At 43.9% G+C, this 22,320-nt stretch overlaps 1 protein-coding gene across 11 annotated transcripts in view; it reads left to right on the forward strand.

Annotated features, from left to right (window-relative positions):
- Positions 1–22,320, forward strand: part of LOC139544418 (transcription factor 4-like) — a 464,635-nt gene that overhangs the window by 177,609 nt on the left and 264,706 nt on the right. For all 11 annotated transcript variants that reach the window (XM_071351480.1, XM_071351481.1, XM_071351483.1 and 8 more), the window contains one exon: positions 15,827–15,888. In XM_071351480.1, the coding sequence (XP_071207581.1) occupies positions 15,827–15,888 (62 nt within the window). The remainder of the gene's footprint in view (positions 1–15,826; positions 15,889–22,320) is intronic.

Consider the following 22,320-nt stretch of genomic DNA (forward strand, 5'->3'; position numbering starts at 1 on the left):
GCCCTCTCCGTTCTGCCCCGGTGCTGTAGTCTGTCCCTCTCCGTTCTGCCCCAGGGGTATAGTCTGGCCCTCTCCGTTCTGCCCCAGGGGTATAGTCTGGCCCTCTCCGTTCTGCCCCGATGGTATAGTCTGGCCCTCTCTGTTCTGCCCCGGTGCTGTACTCTGTCCCTCTCCGTTCTGCCCCGGTGGTATAGTCTGGCCCTCTCTGTTCTGCCCCGGTGGTATAGTCTGGCCCTCTCTGTTCTGCCCCAGGGGTATAGTCTGGCCCTCTCCGTTCTGCTCCAGGGGTATAGTCTGGCCCTCTCCGTTCTGCCCCGGTGCTGTAGTCTGGCCCTCTCCGTTCTGCCCCGGTGCTGTAGTCTGGCCCTCTCTGTTCTGCCCCGGTGCTGTACTCTGGCCCTCTCCGTTCTGCCCCGGTGGTATAGTCTGGCCCTCTCTGTTCTGCCCCGGTGGTATAGTCTGGCCCTCTCCGTTCTGCCCCGGTGCTGTAGTCTGGCCCTCTCTGTTCTGCCCCGGTGGTATAGTCTGTCCCTCTCTGTTCTGCCCCGGTGGTATAGTCTGGCCCTCTCTGTTCTGCCCCGGTGGTATAGTCTGGCCCTCTCCGTTCTGCCCCGGTGCTGTAGTCTGGCCCTCTCCGTTCTGCCCCGGTGGTATAGTCTGGCCCTAAAAGCCGTAGCAGCAGCATCTGGGTCTGCCTCTGGTCGTACTATCTACAGTACTGTGTCTGTGCCCCTGGACCGACAGACTGGCACGTGTTAGCTCTGCCACATTTGACGGCGACGTCTTGGCACAGTTGACCGTATATAGAGGCAGAGAGAGAAAAGCTTTTCGCTCTCACTGAGGAATATTTAGTCACGGCGTGCGTGTTGTGTTTTGCTGAGTATTGACGATAGATGACTCTCAGTTTGAAGGACGGGGACTAGTTGAGATTGGAGTCATTTGGGCTGTGAGATCTGTGTAGTCTGTTTATTGAAACAGCCTGAACAGAGCATTATGCTGTCGTATTACAGATACTAATGTGTACTCATGTTAACGATTACATTAATATGTGTTGCCTACATTTCCCTTTTCACATCCAAAGTGTTTCTTAGATTACAAAAATAATGTTTTGCCAAAAATAATCAATCCTACACTGACAATTATTTATGGTAGTTTGTTATACAAAACAGGGTAATTAGGATTTTCAGCTAGATCATGAGTTTAGGTTTAACAAATATATTTATATTTTTATAATTGTATTTATATAATTGTTGCTCAGTTGTAAAGAAAGACAAAACTTTAAAGAAAGGGGAAAAAGAAAACAAACAGAAAAAGAAAAACCATGAGAATGTTGTTTTGTATTTGCAGTAACATAATCCCTAATCCCTAATCCCTAACCTTAACCCCTAACTCCTAACTCCTAACCCCTAACTCCTAACCCTAATCCCTAACCCCTAACTCCTAACCCCTAACTCCTAACCCCTAACTCCTAACCCTTGACTTTGTTATCTTGTCATATCTTGAACACAACCATACCTATTAAATAGGACAAAAACCATTTAATGAGAGGAACCCCTAACCCCTAACCTTAACCCCTAACTCCTAACCCCTAACCCCTAACCCCTAACTCCTAACCCCTAACCTTAACCCCTAACTCCTAACCCCTAACCCCTAACCCCTAACTCCTAACCCCTAACCTTAACCCTTAACTCTTAACCCTAAACCCTAACCCCTAACCCCTAACTCCTAATCCCTAACTCCTAACGCCTAACCCCTAACTCCTAATCCCTAACTCCTAATCCCTAACTCCTAACTCCTAAGACTTTGTTATCTTGTCATATCTTGAACACAACCATACCTATTAAATAGTAGTAAACCATTTAATGAGAGGTTGTCTGTCGTCGGTACACTACGTCGTTCACGCCTCCAGAAGGACTAACATAACATATGGAACAGCTCTAATACGGCGTGCCAAATGGCTCCCTATTCACTATATAGTGCACTACTTTAGACCAGAGCCCTATGGCTCCCTATTCACTATGTAGTGCACTACTTTAGACCAGAGCCCTATAGAACCATATTCCCTATATAGTGTACTACTTTAGACCAGAGACCTATGGAACCCTATTCCCTATATAGTGTACTACTTTAGACCAGAGCCCTATAGAACCCTATTCCCTATATAGTGTACTACTTTTGACCAGAGCCCTATAGAACCATATTCCCTATATAGTGTACTACTTTTGACCAGAGACTTATGAGGCCAGGTCAACAAAAGAACATTGTTCACCCAGTAATACTGCTGTTAGACTTTTGTCTTACAGTAGTATGCAGCCCTTTTTATTCCTGGTGGAGATGGTGACAAGGACATCGTCTGAATACAGTCGATATATTGTACAATACATTTAAACGTGATTCAACTAGATTCAACTCTGTAACTATGCACCATTTTAGTGTGTGTGTGTGTGTGCGTGTGTGTGAGAGTGTCAGTGTGTGTTTGTGTGTGTGTGTGTGTATCATCCAGCAGGATGTATGTGACACAGGGCCGTGTTCCCTTCCCTGACCTTATCCTGTTCTGTCCCGTTCTCTTGTAATTCCAATCCTTAAATCCTTAGGTACTCTCGCAACTAAATTAAAATACCAGGGATTTTTGCTGTGTGTGTAATATATGTGTGTGTGTGTGTGTGTGTGTGTGTGTGTGTGTGCACGTCGAGCTCGCGCACATGTTCTCGAACGCTTGGAGATGTAGGGGTTGAAAGGTCAGCAGGTCAGGAGTTATGTAAGGAAGGTCAGCAGGTCAGGAGTTATGTAAGGACATTGTCCTGGAGACAGCTCTGCAGTGTGGTCTCTAGCTGTCACAGACACAAAGTAATACAATCTGATTTTAAACCTTTAACCCTAATTTAACCCTAATTTAATCACACGGATAACCCTAATGCCTAACCCTAACCTTAAATTAACACCAAAATGCAACAACAAAACATATTAATAATATTCGACAATTTAGCTAGTATTTTGACTTTGCAGCTGGTGTATCTAAGGGGAAATGGCTCCGTTTTTACCTCCATGACAAGACTCATGACAATAAATGTCAACGTGATTGAAGACGAGGCCGCTGTAGAATTGTGTAGAATTGATCAGGGAACAGGCCTCAGAGCAAGCATTAGTTTTAATTCACTTTGAGTACGCTATGTGATACGAAAGTTAAATGGAGTTTTATAAATGTTATGGCCAAAAATATGATAATGCTTTAAAATGGAGGTTAGTAACAATAATATGATAATGTATTGACAGGGATGTTAGTAACAATAATATGATAATGTATTGACAGGGATGTTAGTAACAATAATATGATAATGTTTTAAATGAGGTGTTAGTAACAATAATATGATAATGTTTTGACAGGGATGTTAGTAACAATAATATGATAATGTATTTAAATGGGTGTTAGTAACAATAATATGATAATGTATTTAAATGAGGTGCTAGTAACAATAATATGATAATGTATTTAAATGGGTGTTAGTAACAATAATATGATAATGTTTTAAATGAGGTGTTAGTAACAGTAATATGATAATGTATTTAAAGGGATGTTAGTAACAATAATATGATAATGTATTTAAATGGATGTTAGTAACAATAATATGATAATGTATTTAAATGGGTGTTTGTAGCAATACTATGATAATGTATTTAAATGGGTGTTAGTAACAATAATATGATAATGTTTTAAATGAGGTGTTAGTAACAATAATATGATAATGTTTTGACAGGGATGTTAGTAACAATACTATGATAATGTATTTAAATGGGTGTTAGTAACAATAATATGATAATGTTTTAAATGAGGTGTTAGTAACAATAATATGATAATGTATTTAAATGGGTGTTAGTAACAATAATATGATAATGTTTTAAATTAGGTGTTAGTAACAATAATATGATAATGTATTTAAATGGCTGTTAGTAACAATACGATGATAATGTATTTAAATGGGTGTTTGTAACAATACTATGATAATGTATTTAAATGGGTGTTAGTAACAATACTACAATAATGTATTTAAATGGATGTTAGTAACAAAACAGTAAAAGTAATAAAATTTGCCTGAGGTGTTTACAATGTCGATGGTGGATTTATGCTAGCTTGTGTTTGTGTGTACTGTGTACGGTTTATGTATGTGTACAACATACGGTGTGTGTACGCCGTCGGAGTGTGTGGCGTGTATTGTGTTTCTACGGTGTGTGTGAGGCATGTGTGTACATGTATGGCATTGTGTATGGTTTGAGTGTGCGCCGTTCCTATGTGTGAGAGTGTGAGTGTGTGTGAGTGTGTGTGAGTGTGTGTGAGTGTGTGTGGGCGTCTTTGTGTGTGTGCCAAGCTTATAGTCTACAGCTGGCTGCTGTCCGAGCCTGGCCCTGCAAAGCTGAGCTGAGGACGGTTAGGAAGTTGTAACCCGGCCGACCATGGTCTGGTATAGGCATATAATTACTAACACTATTGTTGTCTGTTGTGGAGGAGCTGTGTTGAGTACTGCAGTATGTGTTGTTGAGGAGATGTGTTGAGTACTGCAGTGTGTGTTGTTGAGGAGCTGTGTTGAGTACTGCAGTGTGTGATGTTGAGGAGATGTGTTGAGTAATGCAGTATGTGTTGTTGAGGAGATGTGTTGAGTACTGCATTGGGTGTTGTTGAGGAGCTGTGTTGAGTACTGCAGTGTGTGTTGTGGAGGAGCTGTGTTGAGTACTGCAGTGTGTGTTGTTGAGGAGCTGTGTTGAGTAATGCAGTGTGTGTTGTTGAGGAGCTGTGTTGAGTACTGCAGTGTGTGTTGTTGAGGAGCTGTGTTGAGTACTGCAGTGTGTGTTGTTGAGTACTGCAGTGTCTGTTGTTGAGGAGCTGTGTTGAGTACTGCAGTGTGTGTTGTTGAGGAACTGTGTTGAGTACTGCAGTGTCTGTTGTTGAGGAGCTGTGTTGAGTACTGCAGTGTGTGTTGTTGAGGAGCTGTGTTGAGTACTGCAGTGTGTGTTGTGGTGGAGCTGTGTTGAGTACTGGAGTGTGTGTTGTTGAGGAGCTGTGTTGAGTACTGCATTGTGTGTTGTTGAGGAGCTGCGTTGAGTACTGCAGTGTGTGTTGTTGAGGAGCTGTGTTGAGTACTGCAGTGGGTGTTGTGGAGGAGCTGTGTTGAGTACTGCAGTGTGTGTTGTTGAGGAGCTGTGTTGAGTACTGCAGTGTGTGTTGTTGAGGAGCTGTGTTGAGTACTGCAGTGTGTGTTGTTGAGGAGCTGTGTTGAGTACTGCAGTGTGTGTTGTTGAGGAGCTGTGTTGAGTACTGCAGTGTGTGTTGTTGAGGAGATGTGTTGAGTACTGCAGTGTGTGTTGTTGAGGAGCTGTGTTGAGTACTGCAGTGTGTGTTGTTGAGGAGCTGTGTTGAGTACTGCAGTGTCTGTTGTTGAGGAGCTGTGTTGAGTACTGCAGTGTGTGTTGTTGAGGAGCTGTGTTGAGTACTGCAGTGTGTGTTGTTGAGGAGCTGTGTTGAGTACTGCAGTGTCTGTTGTTGAGGAGCTGTGTTGAGTACTGCAGTGTGTGTTGTTGAGGAGCTGTGTTGAGTACTGCAGTGTCTGTTGTTGAGGAGCTGTGTTGAGTACTGCAGTGTGTGTTGTTGAGGAACTGTGTTGAGTACTGCAGTGTCTGTTGTTGAGGAGCTGTGTTGAGTACTGCAGTGTGTGTTGTTGAGGAGCTGTGTTGAGTACTGCAGTGTGTGTTGTTGAGGAGCTGTGTTGAGTACTGCAGTGTGTGTTGTTGAGGAGCTGCGTTGAGTACTGCAGTGTGTGTTGTTGAGGAGCTGCGTTGAGTACTGCAGTGTGTGTTGTTGAGGAGCTGTGTTGAGTACTGCAGTGGGTGTTGTGGAGGAGCTGTATTGAGTATTGCAGTGTGTGTTGTTGAGGAGCTGTGTTGAGTACTGCAGTGGGTGTTGTGGAAGAGCTGTGTTGAGTACTGCAGTGTGTGTTGTTGAGGAGCTGTGTTGAGTACTGCAGTGTGTGTTGTTGAGGAGCTGTGTTGAGTACTGCAGTGTGTGTTGTTGAGGAGCTGTGTTGAGTACTGCAGTGTGTGTTGTTGAGGAGCTGTGTTGAGTACTGCAGTGTGTGTTGTTGAGGAGATGTGTTGAGTACTGCAGTGTGTGTTGTTGAGGAGCTGTGTTGAGTACTGCAGTGTGTGTTGTTGAGGAGCTGTGTTGAGTACTGCAGTGTCTGTTGTTGAGGAGCTGTGTTGAGTACTGCAGTGTGTGTTGTTGAGGAACTGTGTTGAGTACTGCAGTGTGTGTTGTTGAGGAGCTGTGTTGAGTACTGCAGTGTGTGTTGTTGAGGAGCTGTGTTGAGTACTGCAGTGTCTGTTGTTGAGGAACTGTGTTGAGTACTGCAGTGTGTGTTGTTGAGGAGCTGTGTTGAGTACTGCAGTGTGTGTTGTTGAGGAGCTGTGTTGAGTACTGCAGTGTCTGTTGTTGAGGAGCTGTGTTGAGTACTGGAGTGTGTGTTGTTGAGGAACTGTGTTGAGTACTGCAGTGTGTGTTGTTGAGGAGCTGTGTTGAGTACTGCAGTGTGTGTTGTTGAGGAGCTGTGTTGAGTACTGCAGTGTCTGTTGTTGAGGAACTGTGTTGAGTACTGCAGTGTCTGTTGTTGAGGAGCTGTGTTGAGTACTGCAGTGTGTGTTGTTGAGGAGCTGTGTTGAGTACTGCAGTGTGTGTTGTTGAGGAGCTGTGTTGAGTACTGCAGTGTGTGTTGTTGAGGAGCTGCGTTGAGTACTGCAGTGTGTGTTGTTGAGGAGCTGCGTTGAGTACTGCAGTGTGTGTTGTTGAGGAGCTGTGTTGAGTACTGCAGTGGGTGTTGTGGAGGAGCTGTATTGAGTACTGCAGTGTGTGTTGTTGAGGAGCTGTGTTGAGTACTGCAGTGTGTGTTGTTGAGGAGCTGTGTTGAGGACTGCCGTGTGTGTTGTTGGAGAGATGTGTTGAGTACTGCAGTGTGTGTTGTTGAGGAGCTGTGTTGAGTAATGCAGTGTGTGTTGTTGAGGAGCTGCGTTGAGTACTGCAGTGTGTGTTGTGGAGGAGCTGTGTTGAGTACTGCAGTGTGTGTTGTTGAGGAACTGTGTTGAGTACTGCAGTGTGTGTTGTTGAGGAGCTGTGTTGAGTACTGCAGTGTGTGTTGTTGAGGAGCTGTGTTGAGTACTGCAGTATGTGTTGTTGAGGAGATGTGTTGAGTACTGCAGTGTGTGTTGTTGAGGAGCTGTGTTGAGTACTGCAGTGTGTGCTGTTGAGGAGATATGTTGAGTAATGCAGTATGTGTTGTTGAGGAGATGTGTTGAGTACTGCATTGGGTGTTGTTGAGGAGCTGTGTTGAGTACTGCAGTGTGTGTTGTGGAGGAGCTGTGTTGAGTACTGCAGTGTGTGTTGTTGAGGAACTGTGTTGAGTACTGCAGTGTGTGTTGTTGAGGAACTGTGTTGAGTACTGCAGTGTGTGTTGTTGAGGAGATGTGTTGAGTACTGCAGTGTGTGTTGTGGAGGAGCTGTGTTGAGTACTGCAGTGTGTGGTGTTGAGGAGCTGTGTTGAGTACTGCAGTGTGTGGTGTTGAGGAGCTGTGTTGAGTACCGCAGTGTGTGTTGTTGAGGAGCTGTGTTGAGTACCGCAGTGTGTGTTGTTGAGTACTGCAGTGTGTGTTGTTGAGGAGCTGTGTTGAGTACCGCAGTGTGTGTTGTTGAGTACTGCAGTGTGTGTTGTTGAGTACTGCAGTGTGTGTTGTTGAGGAGCTGTGTTGAGTACTGCAGTGTGTGTTGTTGAGGAGCTGTGTTGAGTACTGCAGTGTGTGTTGTTGAGGAGCTGTGTTGAGTACTGCAGTGTGTGGTGTTGAGAAGCTGTGTTGAGTACTGCAGTGTGTGTTGTTGAGGAGCTGTGTTGAGTACTGCAGTGTGTGGTGTTGAGGAGCTGTGTTGAGTACTGCAGTGTGTGGTGTTGAGGAGCTGTGTTGAGTACCGCAGTGTGTGTTGTTGAGTACTGCAGTGTGTGTTGTTGAGTACTGCAGTGTGTGTTGTTGAGGAGCTGTGTTGAGTACTGCAGTGTGTGTTGTTGAGGAGCTGTGTTGAGTACTGCAGTGTGTGTTGTTGAGGAGCTGTGTTGAGTACTGCAGTGTGTGTTGTTGAGGAACTGTGTTGAGTACTGCAGTGTGTGTTGTTGAGGAGCTGTGTTGAGTACTGCAGTGTGTGTTGTTGAGGAGCTGTGTTGAGTACTGCAGTGGGTGTTGTTGAGGAGCTGTGTTGAGTACTGCAGTGTGTGTTGTTGAGGAGCTGTGTTGAGTACTGCAGTGTGTGTTGTTGAGGAACTGTGTTGAGTACTGCAGTGTGTGTTGTGGAGGAGCTGTGTTGAGTACTGGAGTGTGTGTTGTTGAGGAGCTGTGTTGAGTACTGGAGTGTGTGTTGTTGAGGAGCTGTGTTGAGTACTGCAGTGTGTGTTGTGGAGGAGCTGTGTTGAGTACTGCAGTGTGTGTTGTTGAGGAGCTGTGTTGAGTACTGCAGTGTGTGTTGTTGAGGAGCTGTGTTGAGTACTGCAGTGTGTGTTGTTGAGGAGCTGTGTTGAGTACTGCAGTATGTGTTGTTGAGGAGATGTGTTGAGTACTGCAGTGTGTGGTGTTGAGGAGCTGTGTTGAGTACTGCAGTGTGTGGTGTTGAGGAGCTGTGTTGAGTACCGCAGTGTGTGTTGTTGAGTACTGCAGTGTGTGTTGTTGAGTACTGCAGTGTGTGTTGTTGAGGAGCTGTGTTGAGTACTGCAGTGTGTGTTGTTGAGGAGCTGTGTTGAGTACTGCAGTGTGTGTTGTTGAGGAGCTGTGTTGAGTACTGCAGTGTGTGTTGTTGAGGAACTGTGTTGAGTACTGCAGTGTGTGTTGTTGAGGAGCTGTGTTGAGTACTGCAGTGTGTGTTGTTGAGGAGCTGTGTTGAGTACTGCAGTGGGTGTTGTTGAGGAGCTGTGTTGAGTACTGCAGTGTGTGTTGTTGAGGAGCTGTGTTGAGTACTGCAGTGTGTGTTGTTGAGGAACTGTGTTGAGTACTGCAGTGTGTGTTGTGGAGGAGCTGTGTTGAGTACTGGAGTGTGTGTTGTTGAGGAGCTGTGTTGAGTACTGGAGTGTGTGTTGTTGAGGAGCTGTGTTGAGTACTGCAGTGTGTGTTGTGGAGGAGCTGTGTTGAGTACTGCAGTGTGTGTTGTTGAGGAGCTGTGTTGAGTACTGCAGTGTGTGTTGTTGAGGAGCTGTGTTGAGTACTGCAGTGTGTGTTGTTGAGGAGCTGTGTTGAGTACTGCAGTATGTGTTGTTGAGGAGATGTGTTGAGTACTGCAGTGTGTGTTGTTGAGGAGCTGTGTTGAGTACTGCAGTGTGTGGTGTGGAAGAGTAGGCTTAGGCAATATACCATTTATACCGTATACTGGGATATTTTGAAATACAGAAGGAATGATTTTCAATATCGTCTTTTTTTTTTGTTGGGGGGGGTAGGCGGCACTCTCGCCTCGCTGGGGCAGAGAGGGGGCATGCTACGTCCCTGCTTATAAGTATACAGTTCCTTCAGAAAGTACTCATACCCCTTGACTTATCCCACATTCTGTTGTCTCACAGCCTGAATTCAAAATGGATTAAATATACAGTATGTTTTTCCTCACCCATCTACACACGATACCACGTGATGACAAAGTGGAAAAACATGTTTTTATACATTTTAGATAGATTTTTAGATAGATTTATTGAAAATGTAATTCAGAAATGTCTAATTTATGTAAGTATTCACACCCCTGAATAGAAGCACATTTGGCAACGATCACAGCTGAGTTTCTGAGTCTCTAAGAGCTTCGCACACCTGGGTTGTACAATATTGGCCCATTATTCTTCGTGAAGTTCTCCACGCTCTGTTAAGTTGGTTGTTGATCATTTCTAGACAGACATTTTCAAGTCTTGCCGTTGATTTTCAAGCCAATTTTATGTCAAAACTGTAACTAGGCCACTCAGGAACATTCAATGTCTTGGTAAGCAACTCCAGTGTATATTTGGTCTTGTGTTTTAGGTTATTGTCCTGCTGAAAGGTGAATGTGTCTCCCAGTGTCTGTTGGAAAACAGACTGAACCAGGTTTTCTTCTAGGATTTTGCCTGTATGTTTCTTTTGATCCTAAAAAAAACTCTCTAGTCCTTGCCTATGACAAGCATACCCATAACATGATGCAGCCACCATGCTTGAAAATATGAAGAGTGGTACTCAGTGATGTGTTGTGTTGGATTAGCCCCAAACATAACACTTTGTATTCAGGATATAAAGTACATTCCTTTGCCACATTTTTTGCAGTTTTACTTTAGTGTCTTATTGCAAACGGGATGCATGTTTTGGAATATTTGTATTCTGTACAGGCTTCCTTCTTTTCACTCTGTCATTTAGGTTAGTATTGTGGAGTAACTACAATGTTGTTGATCCATCCACAGTTTTCTCCTATCACACCCATTAAACTCTAACTGTTTTCAAGTCACCATTGGCCTCATGGTGAAATCCCTGACCGGTTTCCTTCCTCTCCTGCAACTGAGTTAGGAATGACGCCTGTATCTTTGTAGTGACTGGGTGTATTGATACATCATCCAAAGTGTAATTAATAACTTCACCAGGCTCAAAGGGATATTCAATGTCTGCTTTTTATTTAATGTGTACCCATCTACCAATCGGTGCCCTTGTTTACGAACCATTGTAAAACCTCCCTGGTCTTTGTGGTTGAATCTGTGTTTGAAATTCACTGCTGGACTGAGGGACCTTACAGATAATTGTATGTGTGGAGTACAGAGATGAGGTTGTCATTCAAAAATCATGTTAAACACTATTATTGCACACAGAGTCCATGCAACTTATTATGTGACTTGTTAAGTACATTTTTTACTCCTGAACTTATTTAGGCTTGTCGTAACAAAATGGTTGAATACTTTTAATTTTTTATACATTCCAAAAATGTTGTACAAGCACAATTCCACTTTGACATTATTATTATTTATATCATTGATGTATACAGAGAAGAGAGTATAGGGTATTGTGTGTATATATCAGCGTTACAAAATCTCAGTTGAATCCATTTTAAATTCAGGCTGTAACACAACAACATTTGGAAAAAGTCAAGGTGTGTGAATACTTTCTGAAGGCACTGTAACTATAAGAAAATCTTAGATGTGTCAAATAAATTATATCCACCTCAGGGCTCCAGCTCAGAGCTCCATCTCAGGGCTCCATCTCAGGGCTCCATCTCAGGGCTCCAGCTCAGAGCTCCATCTCAGAGCTCCATCTCAGGGCTCCATCTCAGAGCTCCATCTCAGAGCTCCATCTCAGAGCTCCATCTCAGAGCTCCATCTCAGGGCTCCATCTCAGGGCTCCATCTCAGAGCTCCACCTCAGAGCTCCATCTCAGGGCTCCAGCTCAGAGCTCCATCTCAGAGCTCCATCTCAGGGCTCCATCTCAGGGCTCCAGCTCAGAGCTCCATCTCAGGGCTCCATCTCAGGGCTCCATCTCAGAGCTCCATCTCAGAGCTCCATCTCAGAGCTCCATCTCAGAGCTCCATCTCAGAGCTCCATCTCAGGGCACCAGCTCAGGGCTCCATCTCAGAGCTCCATCTCAGGGCTCCAGCTCAGGGCTCCATCTCAGGGCTCCAGCTAAGAGCTCCATCTCAGAGCTCCATCTCAGGGCTCCAGCTCAGGGCTCCATCTCAGAGCTCCATCTCAGAGCTCCATCTCAGAGCTCCATCTCAGAGCTCAATCTCAGGGCTCCAGCTCAGGGCTCCATCTCAGGGCTCCATCTCAGAGCTCCATCTCAGAGCTCCATCTCAGAGCTCCATCTCAGGGCTCCAGCTCAGGGCTCCATCTCAGGGCTCCAGCTCAGGGCTCCATCTCAGGGCTCCAGCTCAGGGCTCCAGCTCAGGGCTCCATCTCAGGGCTCCAGCTAAGAGCTCCATCTCAGAGCTCCAGCTAAGAGCTCCATCTCAGAGCTCCATCTCAGGGCTCCAGCTCAGGGCTCCATCTCAGGGCTCCATCTCAGAGCTCCATCTCAGAGCTCCATCTCAGAGCTCCATCTCAGGGCTCCATCTCAGAGCTCCATCTCAGAGCTCCATCTCAGGGCTCCATCTCAGAGCTCCATCTCAGAGCTCCATCTCAGAGCTCCATCTCAGAGCTCCATCTCAGGGCTCCATCTCAGAGCTCCATCTCAGGGCTCCATCTCAGAGCTCCATCTCAGAGCTCCATCTCAGGGCTCCATCTCAGAGCTCCATCTCAGAGCTCCATCTCAGGGCTCCATCTCAGAGCTCCATCTCAGGGCTCCATCTCAGAGCTCCATCTCAGAGCTCCATCTCAGAGCTCCATCTCAGGGCTCCATCTCAGAGCTCCATCTCAGAGCTCCATCTCAGAGCTCCATCTCAGAGCTCCATCTCAGGGCTCCATCTCAGAGCTCCATCTCAGAGCTCCATCTCAGAGCTCCAGCTAAGAGCTCCATCTCAGAGCTCCAGCTAAGAGCTCCATCTCAGAGCTCCATCTCAGGGCTCCATCTCAGAGCTCCATCTCAGGGCTCCATCTCAGAGCTCCATCTCAGAGCTCCATCTCAGAGCTCCATCTCAGAGCTCCATCTCAGAGCTCCATCTCAGAGCTCCAGCTAAGAGCTCCATCTCAGAGCTCCATCTCAGGGCTCCATCTCAGAGCTCCATCTCAGAGCTCCATCTCAGGGCTCCATCTCAGAGCTCCATCTCAGGGCTCCATCTCAGAGCTCCATCTCAGAGCTCCATCTCAGGGCTCCATCTCAGAGCTCCATCTCAGAGCTCCATCTCAGAGCTCCATCTCAGAGCTCCATCTCAGGGCTCCATCTCAGAGCTCCATCTCAGGGCTCCAGCTATGCATTTGGTTGTGAAGATCAAACTTCTTGGTTACAGCAGACATGCCATCCCCTCTCAGATCAAGATCCATGTTGCCTAAATTGTTTTCTTTGTCAATTAAAATAAAACAAAATAATAATATATGAACATTTTAAAAATTGAAATAGCGCCTACTGTGTAGGACATTCGGTAATACCGTATACCCCGGTATGGTACAGAAACGGTATGAACATCTTCATACCACCCAACCATATTGAGGATCTGTGTTGAGTACTGGAGTGTCCCCCTCCTCTTAGTCCAGCTCAAACCACATTATTCCACTATAGTCTTATGTTGTACGGCTGCTTGGTTTTCCATTCAACTTTCCTCCTAAACTTAACCTGGTTGAACCAGACTGAAACCCTGTGCTCACAGAGCTTTAACCAGGCTATCTTAACCTGGTTGAACCAGACTGAAACGCTGTGCTCAGTGCTTTAACCAGGCTATCTTAACCTGGTTGAACCAGACTGAAAAGCTGTGCTCACAGTGTTTTAACCAGGCTATCTTAACCTGGTTGAACCAGACTGAAACCCTGTGCTCACAGTGCTTTAACCAGGCTATCTTAACCTGGTTGAACCAGACTGAAACGCTGTGCTCACAGAGCTTTAACCAGGCTATCTTAACCTGGTTGAACCAGACTGAAACGCTGTGCTCAGTGCTTTAACCAGGCTATCTTAACCTGGTTGAACCAGACTGAAACGCTGTGCTCAGTGCTTTAACCAGGCTATCTTAACCTGGTTGAACCAGACTGAAACGCTGTGCTCACAGAGCTTTAACCAGGCTATCTTAACCTGGTTGAACCAGACTGAAACGCTGTGCTCACAGTGTTTTAACCAGGCTATCTTAAGCTGTCCGTGGACATCACATACTGTTGTGTACAGTACTCTTTAGTCTTGTCCTGTTGTTAACCTTTACATACCTTTAGTTCTTATAGACTCTTTGTTCCAGACGTGTCTGTTGTTAACCTTTAGTTCTTATAGACTCTTTGTTCCAGACGTGTCTGTTGTTAACCTTTAGTTCATATAGACTCTTTGTTCCAGACGTGTCTGTTGTTAACCTTTAGTTCTTATAGACTCTTTGTTCCAGACGTGTCTGTTGTTAACCTTTAGTTCTTATAGACTCTTTGTTCCAGACGTGTCTGTTGTTAACCTTTAGTTCTTATAGACTCTTTGTTCCAGACGTGTCTGTTGTTAACCTTTAGTTCATATAGACTCTTTGTTCCAGACGTGTCTGTTAACCTTTAGTTCTTATAGACTCTTTGTTCCAGACGTGTCTGTTGTTAACCTTTAGTTCTTATAGACTCTTTGTTCCAGACGTGTCTGTTGTTAACCTTTAGTTCATATAGACTCTTTGTTCCAGACGTCTGTTGTTAACCTTTAGTTCTTATAGACTCTTTGTTCCAGACGTGTCTGTTAACCTTTAGTTCTTATAGACTCTTTGTTCCAGACGTGTCTGTTGTTAACCTTTAGTTCATATAGACTCTTTGTTCCAGACGTGTCTGTTGTTAACCTTTAGTTCATATAGACTCTTTGTTCCAGACGTCTGTTGTTAACCTTTAGTTCATATAGACTCTTTGTTCCAGACGTCTGTTGTTAACCTTTAGTTCTTATAGACTCTTTGTTCCAGACGTGTCTGTTAACCTTTAGTTCTTATAGACTCTTTGTTCCAGACGTGTCTGTTGTTAACCTTTAGTTCATATAGACTCTTTGTTCCAGACGTGTCTGTTGTTAACCTTTAGTTCTTATAGACTCTTTGTTCCAGACGTGTCTGTTGTTAACCTTTAGTTCTTATAGACTCTTTGTTCCAGACGTGTCTGTTGTTAACCTTTAGTTCATATAGACTCTTTGTTCCAGACGTGTCTGTTGTTAACCTTTAGTTCTTATAGACTCTTTGTTCCAGACGTGTCTGTTGTTAACCTTTAGTTCATATAGACTCTTTGTTCCAGACGTGTCTGTTGTTAACCTTTAGTTCATATAGACTCTTTGTTCCAGACGTCTGTTGTTAACCTTTAGTTCATATAGACTCTTTGTTCCAGACGTCTGTTGTTAACCTTTAGTTCTTATAGACTCTTTGTTCCAGACGTGTCTGTTAACCTTTAGTTCTTATAGACTCTTTGTTCCAGACGTGTCTGTTGTTAACCTTTAGTTCATATAGACTCTTTGTTCCAGACGTGTCTGTTGTTAACCTTTAGTTCTTATAGACTCTTTGTTCCAGACGTGTCTGTTGTTAACCTTTAGTTCTTATAGACTCTTTGTTCCAGACGTGTCTGTTGTTAACCTTTAGTTCATATAGACTCTTTGTTCCAGACGTGTCTGTTGTTAACCTTTAGTTCTTATAGACTCTTTGTTCCAGACGTGTCTGTTGTTAACCTTTAGTTCATATAGACTCGTTGTTCCAGACGTGTCTGTTGTTAACCTTTAGTTCTTATAGACTCTTTGTTCCAGACGTGTCTGTTGTTAACCTTTAGTTCATATAGACTCTTTGTTCCAGACGTGTCTGTTGTTAACCTTTAGTTCATATAGACTCTTTGTTCCAGACGTGTCTGTTGTTAACCTTTAGTTCTTATAGACTCTTTGTTCCAGACGTGTCTGTTTTTTCCCGCCGCTACGATTGTCATGCATCTTGGAAACATATACAGTTTGCACAAAGGTCTTAAGATGAAACCGTTTTATAAAAGAGACAGTGATACAGAACCCAGATCTGAATGCTGCCTGTGTTTGAATCTACAGCAGAACAGATGTCTGTTTGATCGTATATACAACGCGGTAGGAAATTAAGACGAGAGATTCGTAGCACAATTACTCTAAATGCAAAGTCGTTTATCTTTTAGGTTTGTGTAAAGAGATATGTTGGATTTCAGAGGTGTTTGAGGAAAAACATTTCTCTCTTCTCTTCCCTCAGGTAAAACGGAGAGAGGATCCTACTCCTATGGAAGAGACTCCAACTTACACGGGTGTCATCAGGTAAATTAAATATATTCATTACTGCAAATACCACACTGCGCTGTTATTGGCACAAAAAAACACCGCACTATATTTTGGGAAATGTATGAAGAATTAAGGTATTATTTGGTGGTTGAGTATTTAAGTTATTTTGAGCATTTTTAGATACCCTGCAGCTGCTCAGAGTAAGTAAAAACTGCTTTTTAAGACGTCAAATCCCAAGATATTTCACCTGGGGATCTGGTCCTGCTCTTAGGGCAGGGGTCCCGCGGCCTGCCTATTGTGGAACCCTGCTTTAGGGCCTCTGCTTAAGGATACATGCATGTGGGCACCTTCCTCTTTCTGACGCTGTGTTGTTGGCATGGGGACAGAACTTGGCCTTCCTTTCTCCTCTATGCCCCTGTCCTTCACCTCCCTCTCTCTCTCGCTCTATCTCTCTCTCTCTCTTCCCCCTCTCTCTCTCTCTCTCTCTCTCTCTCTCTCTCTCTCTCTCTCTCTCTCTCTCTCTCTCTCTCTCTCTCTCTCTCTCTCTCTCTCTCTCTCTCTCTCTCTCTCTCTCTCTCTCTCTCTTTCTCCTCCATATCTCTCTCTCTCTCCCCCATCTCTCTCTCTCTCTCTCTCTCTCTCTCTCTCTCTCTCTCTCTCTCTCTCTCTCTCTCTCTCTCTCTCTCTCTCTATCTCTCTCTCTCTTTCTCTCCCTCTCTCTCCACCCCATCTCTCTCTCTCTTTCTCTCCCCCCCTCTCTCTCCACCCCATCTCTCTCTCCCTCCCTCCCCCTCTCTCTCTCTCTCTCTCTCTCTCTCTCTCTCTCTCTCTCTCTCTCTCTCTCTCTCTCTCTCTCTCTCTCTCTCTCTCTCCCCTCTCTCTCTCTCTCTCTCCCCCTCTCTTTCTCTCTCTCTCACTTCTACGGTACAGTACTCACAACAGAACACTACTAGGTTGCCTTGCCGTATGCGTTCCACATACTGGACTATCTGTCACCAGCTCTCAGCCGTATGACGTATGACAAGTGTGTGTGTGTGTGTGTGTGTGTGTGTGTGTGTGTGTGTGTGTGTGTGTGTGTGTGTGTGTGTGTGTGTGTGTGTGTGTGTGTGTGTGTGTGTGTGTGTGTGTGTGTGTGTGTGTGTGTGTGTGTGTGTGTGTGTGTGTGTGTGTGTGTGTGTGTGTGTGTGTGTGTGTGTGTGTGTGTGTGTGCTAGTTGCATGGGTTTTGCGTTCATAGTGTTATAGAGGTTTATATATGGGGGTTTTAAAAGCCTCTTACGTCACAAGAGTTTGTGTTTCCTCTCTACGGCTGAGACATATCTGTGTCTCTAAAGTCATTGAAAACCACCGATGTCTCTGTCTCTGACCATCAGATGTCTGACGCTCCTTAACACGGTGACTGCTACTGTAGGGTTGTTATAACCTATATCTACTGTAAGGGATTATAACCTCTATCTACTGTAGGGGTTATAACCTCTATCTACTGAAGGGGTTATAACCTCTATCTACTGTAGGGGGTTATAACCTCTATCTACTGTAGGGTTGTTATAACCTATATCTACTGTAAGGGATTATAACCTCTATCTACTGTAGGGGTTATAACCTCTATCTACTGAAGGGGTTATAACCTCTATCTACTGTAGGGGGTTATAACCTCTATCTACTGTAGGGGTTTATAACCTCTATCTACTGTAAGGTTGTTATAACCTCTATATACTGTAAGGGGTTATAACCTCTATCTACTGTAGGGGTTATAACCTCTATCTACTGTAGGGGTTATATCCTATATCTACTGTAGGGGTCATATCCTCTATCTACTGTAAGGGGTTATAACCTCTATCTACTGTAGGGGGTTATAACCTCTATCTACTGTAGGGGTTATAACCTCTATCTAATGTAGGGGGTTATAACCTCTATCTACTGTAGGGGGTTATAACCTCTATCTACTGTAGGGGGTTATAACCTCTATCTACTGTAGGGGGTTATAACCTCTATCGAATGTAGCGGGTTATAACTTATATCTACTGAAGGGGTTATAACCTCTATCTACTGTAGGGGTTATAACCTCTATCTACTGTAGGGGTTATATCCTATATCTACTGTAGGGGTCATATCCTCTATCTACTGTAAGGGGTTATAACCTCTATCTACTGTAGGGGGTTATAACCTCTATCTACTGTAGGGGTTATAACCTCTATCTACTGTAGGGGGTTATAACCTCTATCTACTGTAGGGGGTTATAACCTCTATCGAATGTAGCGGGTTATAACTTATATCTACTGAAGGGGTTATAACCTCTATCTACTGTAGGGGGTTATAACCTCTATCTACTGTAAGGGGTTATAACCTCTATATACTGTAGGGTTGTTATAACCTCTATCTACTGTAGGGGGTTATAACCTCTATCTACTGTAAGGGGTTATAACCTCTATATACTGTAGGGTTGTTATAACCTCTATCTACTGTAGGGTTGTTATAACCTCTATCTACAGTAGGGGGTTATAACCTATATCTACTGTAGGGGTCATATCCTCTATCTACTGTAGGGTTGTTATAACCTCTATCTACAGTAGGGGGTTATAACCTATATCTACTGTAGGGGTCATATCCTCTATCTACTGTAGGGGTTATAACCTCTATCTACTGTAGGGTTGTTATAACCTCTATGTACTGTAGGGGTTATATCCTGTATCTACTGTAGGGGTTATAACCTCTATCTACTGTAGGGGGTTATAACCTATATCTACTGTAGGGGTCATATCCTCTATCTACTGTAGGGGTTATATCCTGTATCTACTGTAGGGTTGTTATAACCTCTATCTACTGTAGGGGTTATAACCTATATCTACTGTAGGGGTTATAACCTCTATCTGGAGGTTAACCTCTAGGCTGGATGTGGATGTGGAGGGCTGTATGCCAGCCTGGTATGTAAAGTACAGGCTGGATGTGGAGGGCAGTATGCCAGCCTGGTATGTAAACTACAGGCTGGATGTGGAGGGCTGTATGCCAGCCTGGTATGTAAAGTACAGGCTGGATATGGAGGGCAGTATGCCAGCCTGGTATGTAAAGTACAGGCTGGATGTGGATGTGGAGGGATGTATGCCAGCCTGGTATGTAAACTACAGGCTGGATGTGGAGGGCAGTATGCCAGCCTGGTATGTAAAGTACAGGCTGGATATGGAGGGCAGTATGCCAGCCTGGTATGTAAAGTACAGGCTGGATGTGGATGTGGAGGGATGTATGCCAGCCTGGTATGTAAACTACAGGCTGGATGTGGAGGGCAGTATGCCAGCCTGGTATGTAAACTACAGGCTGGATGTGGAGGGCAGTATGCCAGCCTGGTATGTAAAGTACAGGCTGGATGTGGAGGGCTGTATGCCAGCCTGGTATGTAAAGTACATGCTGGATGTGGAGGGAAGTATGCCAGCCTGGTATGTAAAGTACAGGCTGGATGTGGAGGGCAGTATGCCAGCCTGGTATGTAAAGTACAGGCTGGATGTGGAGGGCTGTATGCCAGCCTGGTATGTAAAGTACAGGCTGGATGTGGAGGGATGCCAGCCTGGTATGTAAAGTACAGGCTGGATGTGGAGGGCAGTATGCCAGCCTGGTATGTAAAGTACAGGCTGGATGTGGAGGGATGCCAGCCCTCCACACCGTTAAGTGTTCAGCATTTACAGTCACCACATCTCTTAGGTTGCAGCCAAGCGATGTGTGTGTGCGCAACGTTGGCTGCTTCCAGTGTGATGTGCTCTCACACTGAGACAAGACTTCCTTCTTTCTCTCTCTCCTCTCTTTCTCTCTCTCTCTCTCTCTCTCTTTCCTCTCTTTCTCTGTTTCTCTGTCTCTCTCTCCTCTCTTTCTCTCTCTCTCTCTCCTCTCTTTCTCTTGTTTCTCTGTCTTTCTCTCCTCTCTTTCTCTCTCTCTCTTTCTCTCCTCTCTTTTTCTCTCTCTCTCTCTCTCCTTTCTTTCTCTGTCTCTCTCTCCCCTCTTTCTCTCTTTCTCTCTTTCTTTCTCTCGCTCTCCTCTATTTCTCTCTCTCTCGCATCTTTTTCTCTGTCCCTCTCTCTTTCTCTCTCTCCTCTCTCTCCTCTCTTTCTCTTTCCTCTCTCTCCTCTCTTTTGTGACAAGGACAGACTAGTTGTGCGTTCCGAGATGCCGTTCTGCACACCACTGTTATACTGCGCTGTTATTTGCCTGTTTGTAGCCGGGCCTGTCAGCGTGCACGATTCTTCTCCGTCTCCTTCCACCTCTCTCATCAACAAGCTGTTTGTAGCCGGGCCTGTTAGCGTGCACGATTCTTCTCCTTCTCCTTCCACCTCTCATCAACGAGCTGTTTTCACCCACAGGACTGCCACTGACTGGATGGTTTTTTGGTTTGTCACATCATTCTCAGTAAACCCTAGACCCTGTCGTGTGTTAAAAGCCCAGGAGGCCGGCCGTTTCAGAGGTCCCGGAACCGGCGTGCCTGGCACTGTCGATCATACCACGCTCAAAGTCGCTTAGGTCACTCATTTTGCCCATTCTAACGTTCACTCGAACAGTAACTGAATGCCTTGATGTCTGTCTGCCTGCTTAATAGCGCAAGCCACGGCCACGTGACTCACTGTCTGTAGGAGCGAACCATTTTGGTAAACGGGGAGGGGGAGGGGGGTGTACCTAATAAACTGGCCGCTGAGTGTATATTTGAAATATCAAAAGAGGAACTAGGCATATTCACTCAACAGACAGATCAAGTGATCCTTCTGAAATTAAACTAAATCTATGACTGTATCTATCTGTTTCTTTTATTCTACATTCCAGAACTTTTTACGACCATTTGGAGGTCGTATTAAGGGCCCCGTAAAGGGAGTGTTTAGTCCGAAGAGTGAATTCACTGGTACCTAACGCTACCTTCCTCGGGGGTATGAGCGATGGTTAGTTCCAGAGATCGTTCATTATAGTTCAGAATGCTCCAGGCACCATTTTTATACTAGGCCCTGTTTCCGCTTCATCAGCCTTGATGTTATAAAATAAATATGGTAACGCTTTACTTAAAGCCTGTCGGTATAGTGCTTTATAAATTGTTATAAGCATGTATGAAACATTATAATGTCTTATATTAGTATAAGCATGTATGAAGCATTATAATGTCTTATATTGTTATAAGCATGTATGAAGCATTATAATGTCTTATATTGTTATAAGCATTGTTGAAACATTATAATGTCTTATATTAGTATAAGCATGTATGAAGCATTATAATTGCTTATATTGTTATAAGCATGTATGAAGCATTATAATGTCTTATATTGTTATAAGCATGTATGAAGCATTATAATGTCTTATATTGTTATAAGCATTGTTGAAACATTAGAATGTCGTATATTGTTATAAGCATGTATGAAGCATTATAATGTCTTATATTGTTATGAGCATTGTTGAAACATTAGAATGTCTTATATTAGTATAAGCATGTATGAAGCATTATAATGTCTTATATTGGTATAAGCATGTATGAAGCATTATAATGTCTTATATTGGTATAAGCATGTATGAAGCATTATAATTGCTTATATTGTTATAAGCATGTATGAAGCATTATAATGTCTTATATTGTTATAAGCATGTATGAAGCATTATAATGTCTTATATTGTTATAAGCATTGTTGAAACATTAGAATGTCGTATATTGTTATAAGCATGTATGAAGCATTATAATGTCTTATATTGTTATGAGCATTGTTGAAACATTAGAATGTCTTATATTAGTATAAGCATGTATGAAGCATTATAATGTCTTATATTGGTATAAGCATGTATGAAGCATTATAATGTCTTATATTGGTATAAGCATGTATGAAGCATTATAATGTCTTATATTGGTATAAGCATGTATGAAGCATTATAATGTGTTATATTGGTATATACATGTATGAAGCATTATAATGTCTTATATTGTTATAAGCATGTATGAAGCATTATAATGTCTTATATTGTTATAAGCATGTATGAAGCATTATAATGTCTTCCAATAAGGCGAGATCTGAGTCTGAAGACTTTTTAGACGGTGACAGAATTTGTATTTTGTTTATGTGTATTTTTTTTTTTTTTACATATTTTTTTTCAAATAAAGGTCAAATAAAGGTGAGATAAAGGTCAAATGAATACACCGTAAACACCTCGTCTTGTTCCTATTCACCCCATGTGGTCTGGGACAGCGTCGGTATGGCTTACATTGGAGTGCTGGGCAGCAGGAATGTATCCTCTCGTCTGTTCTATGCTGAAGGCTTGATGGGAGGAAAAGTGTCTATTGTGATCGTGCTGGCTGTCTTTTTTTTGTACTCTTCGTATTGTTGTGTTTCGTAGATCTCCCACGGTTGGCCTGTGATTACTGTGGGACCACGTCTGGCCTGTGATTACTGTGGGACTACGGTTGGCCTGTGATTACTGTGGGACTACGGTTGGCCTGTGATTACTGTGGGACCACGGT

This window comes from Salvelinus alpinus, chromosome 18, assembly GCF_045679555.1.
Source record: "Salvelinus alpinus chromosome 18, SLU_Salpinus.1, whole genome shotgun sequence".
NCBI lineage: Eukaryota > Metazoa > Chordata > Actinopteri > Salmoniformes > Salmonidae > Salvelinus > Salvelinus alpinus.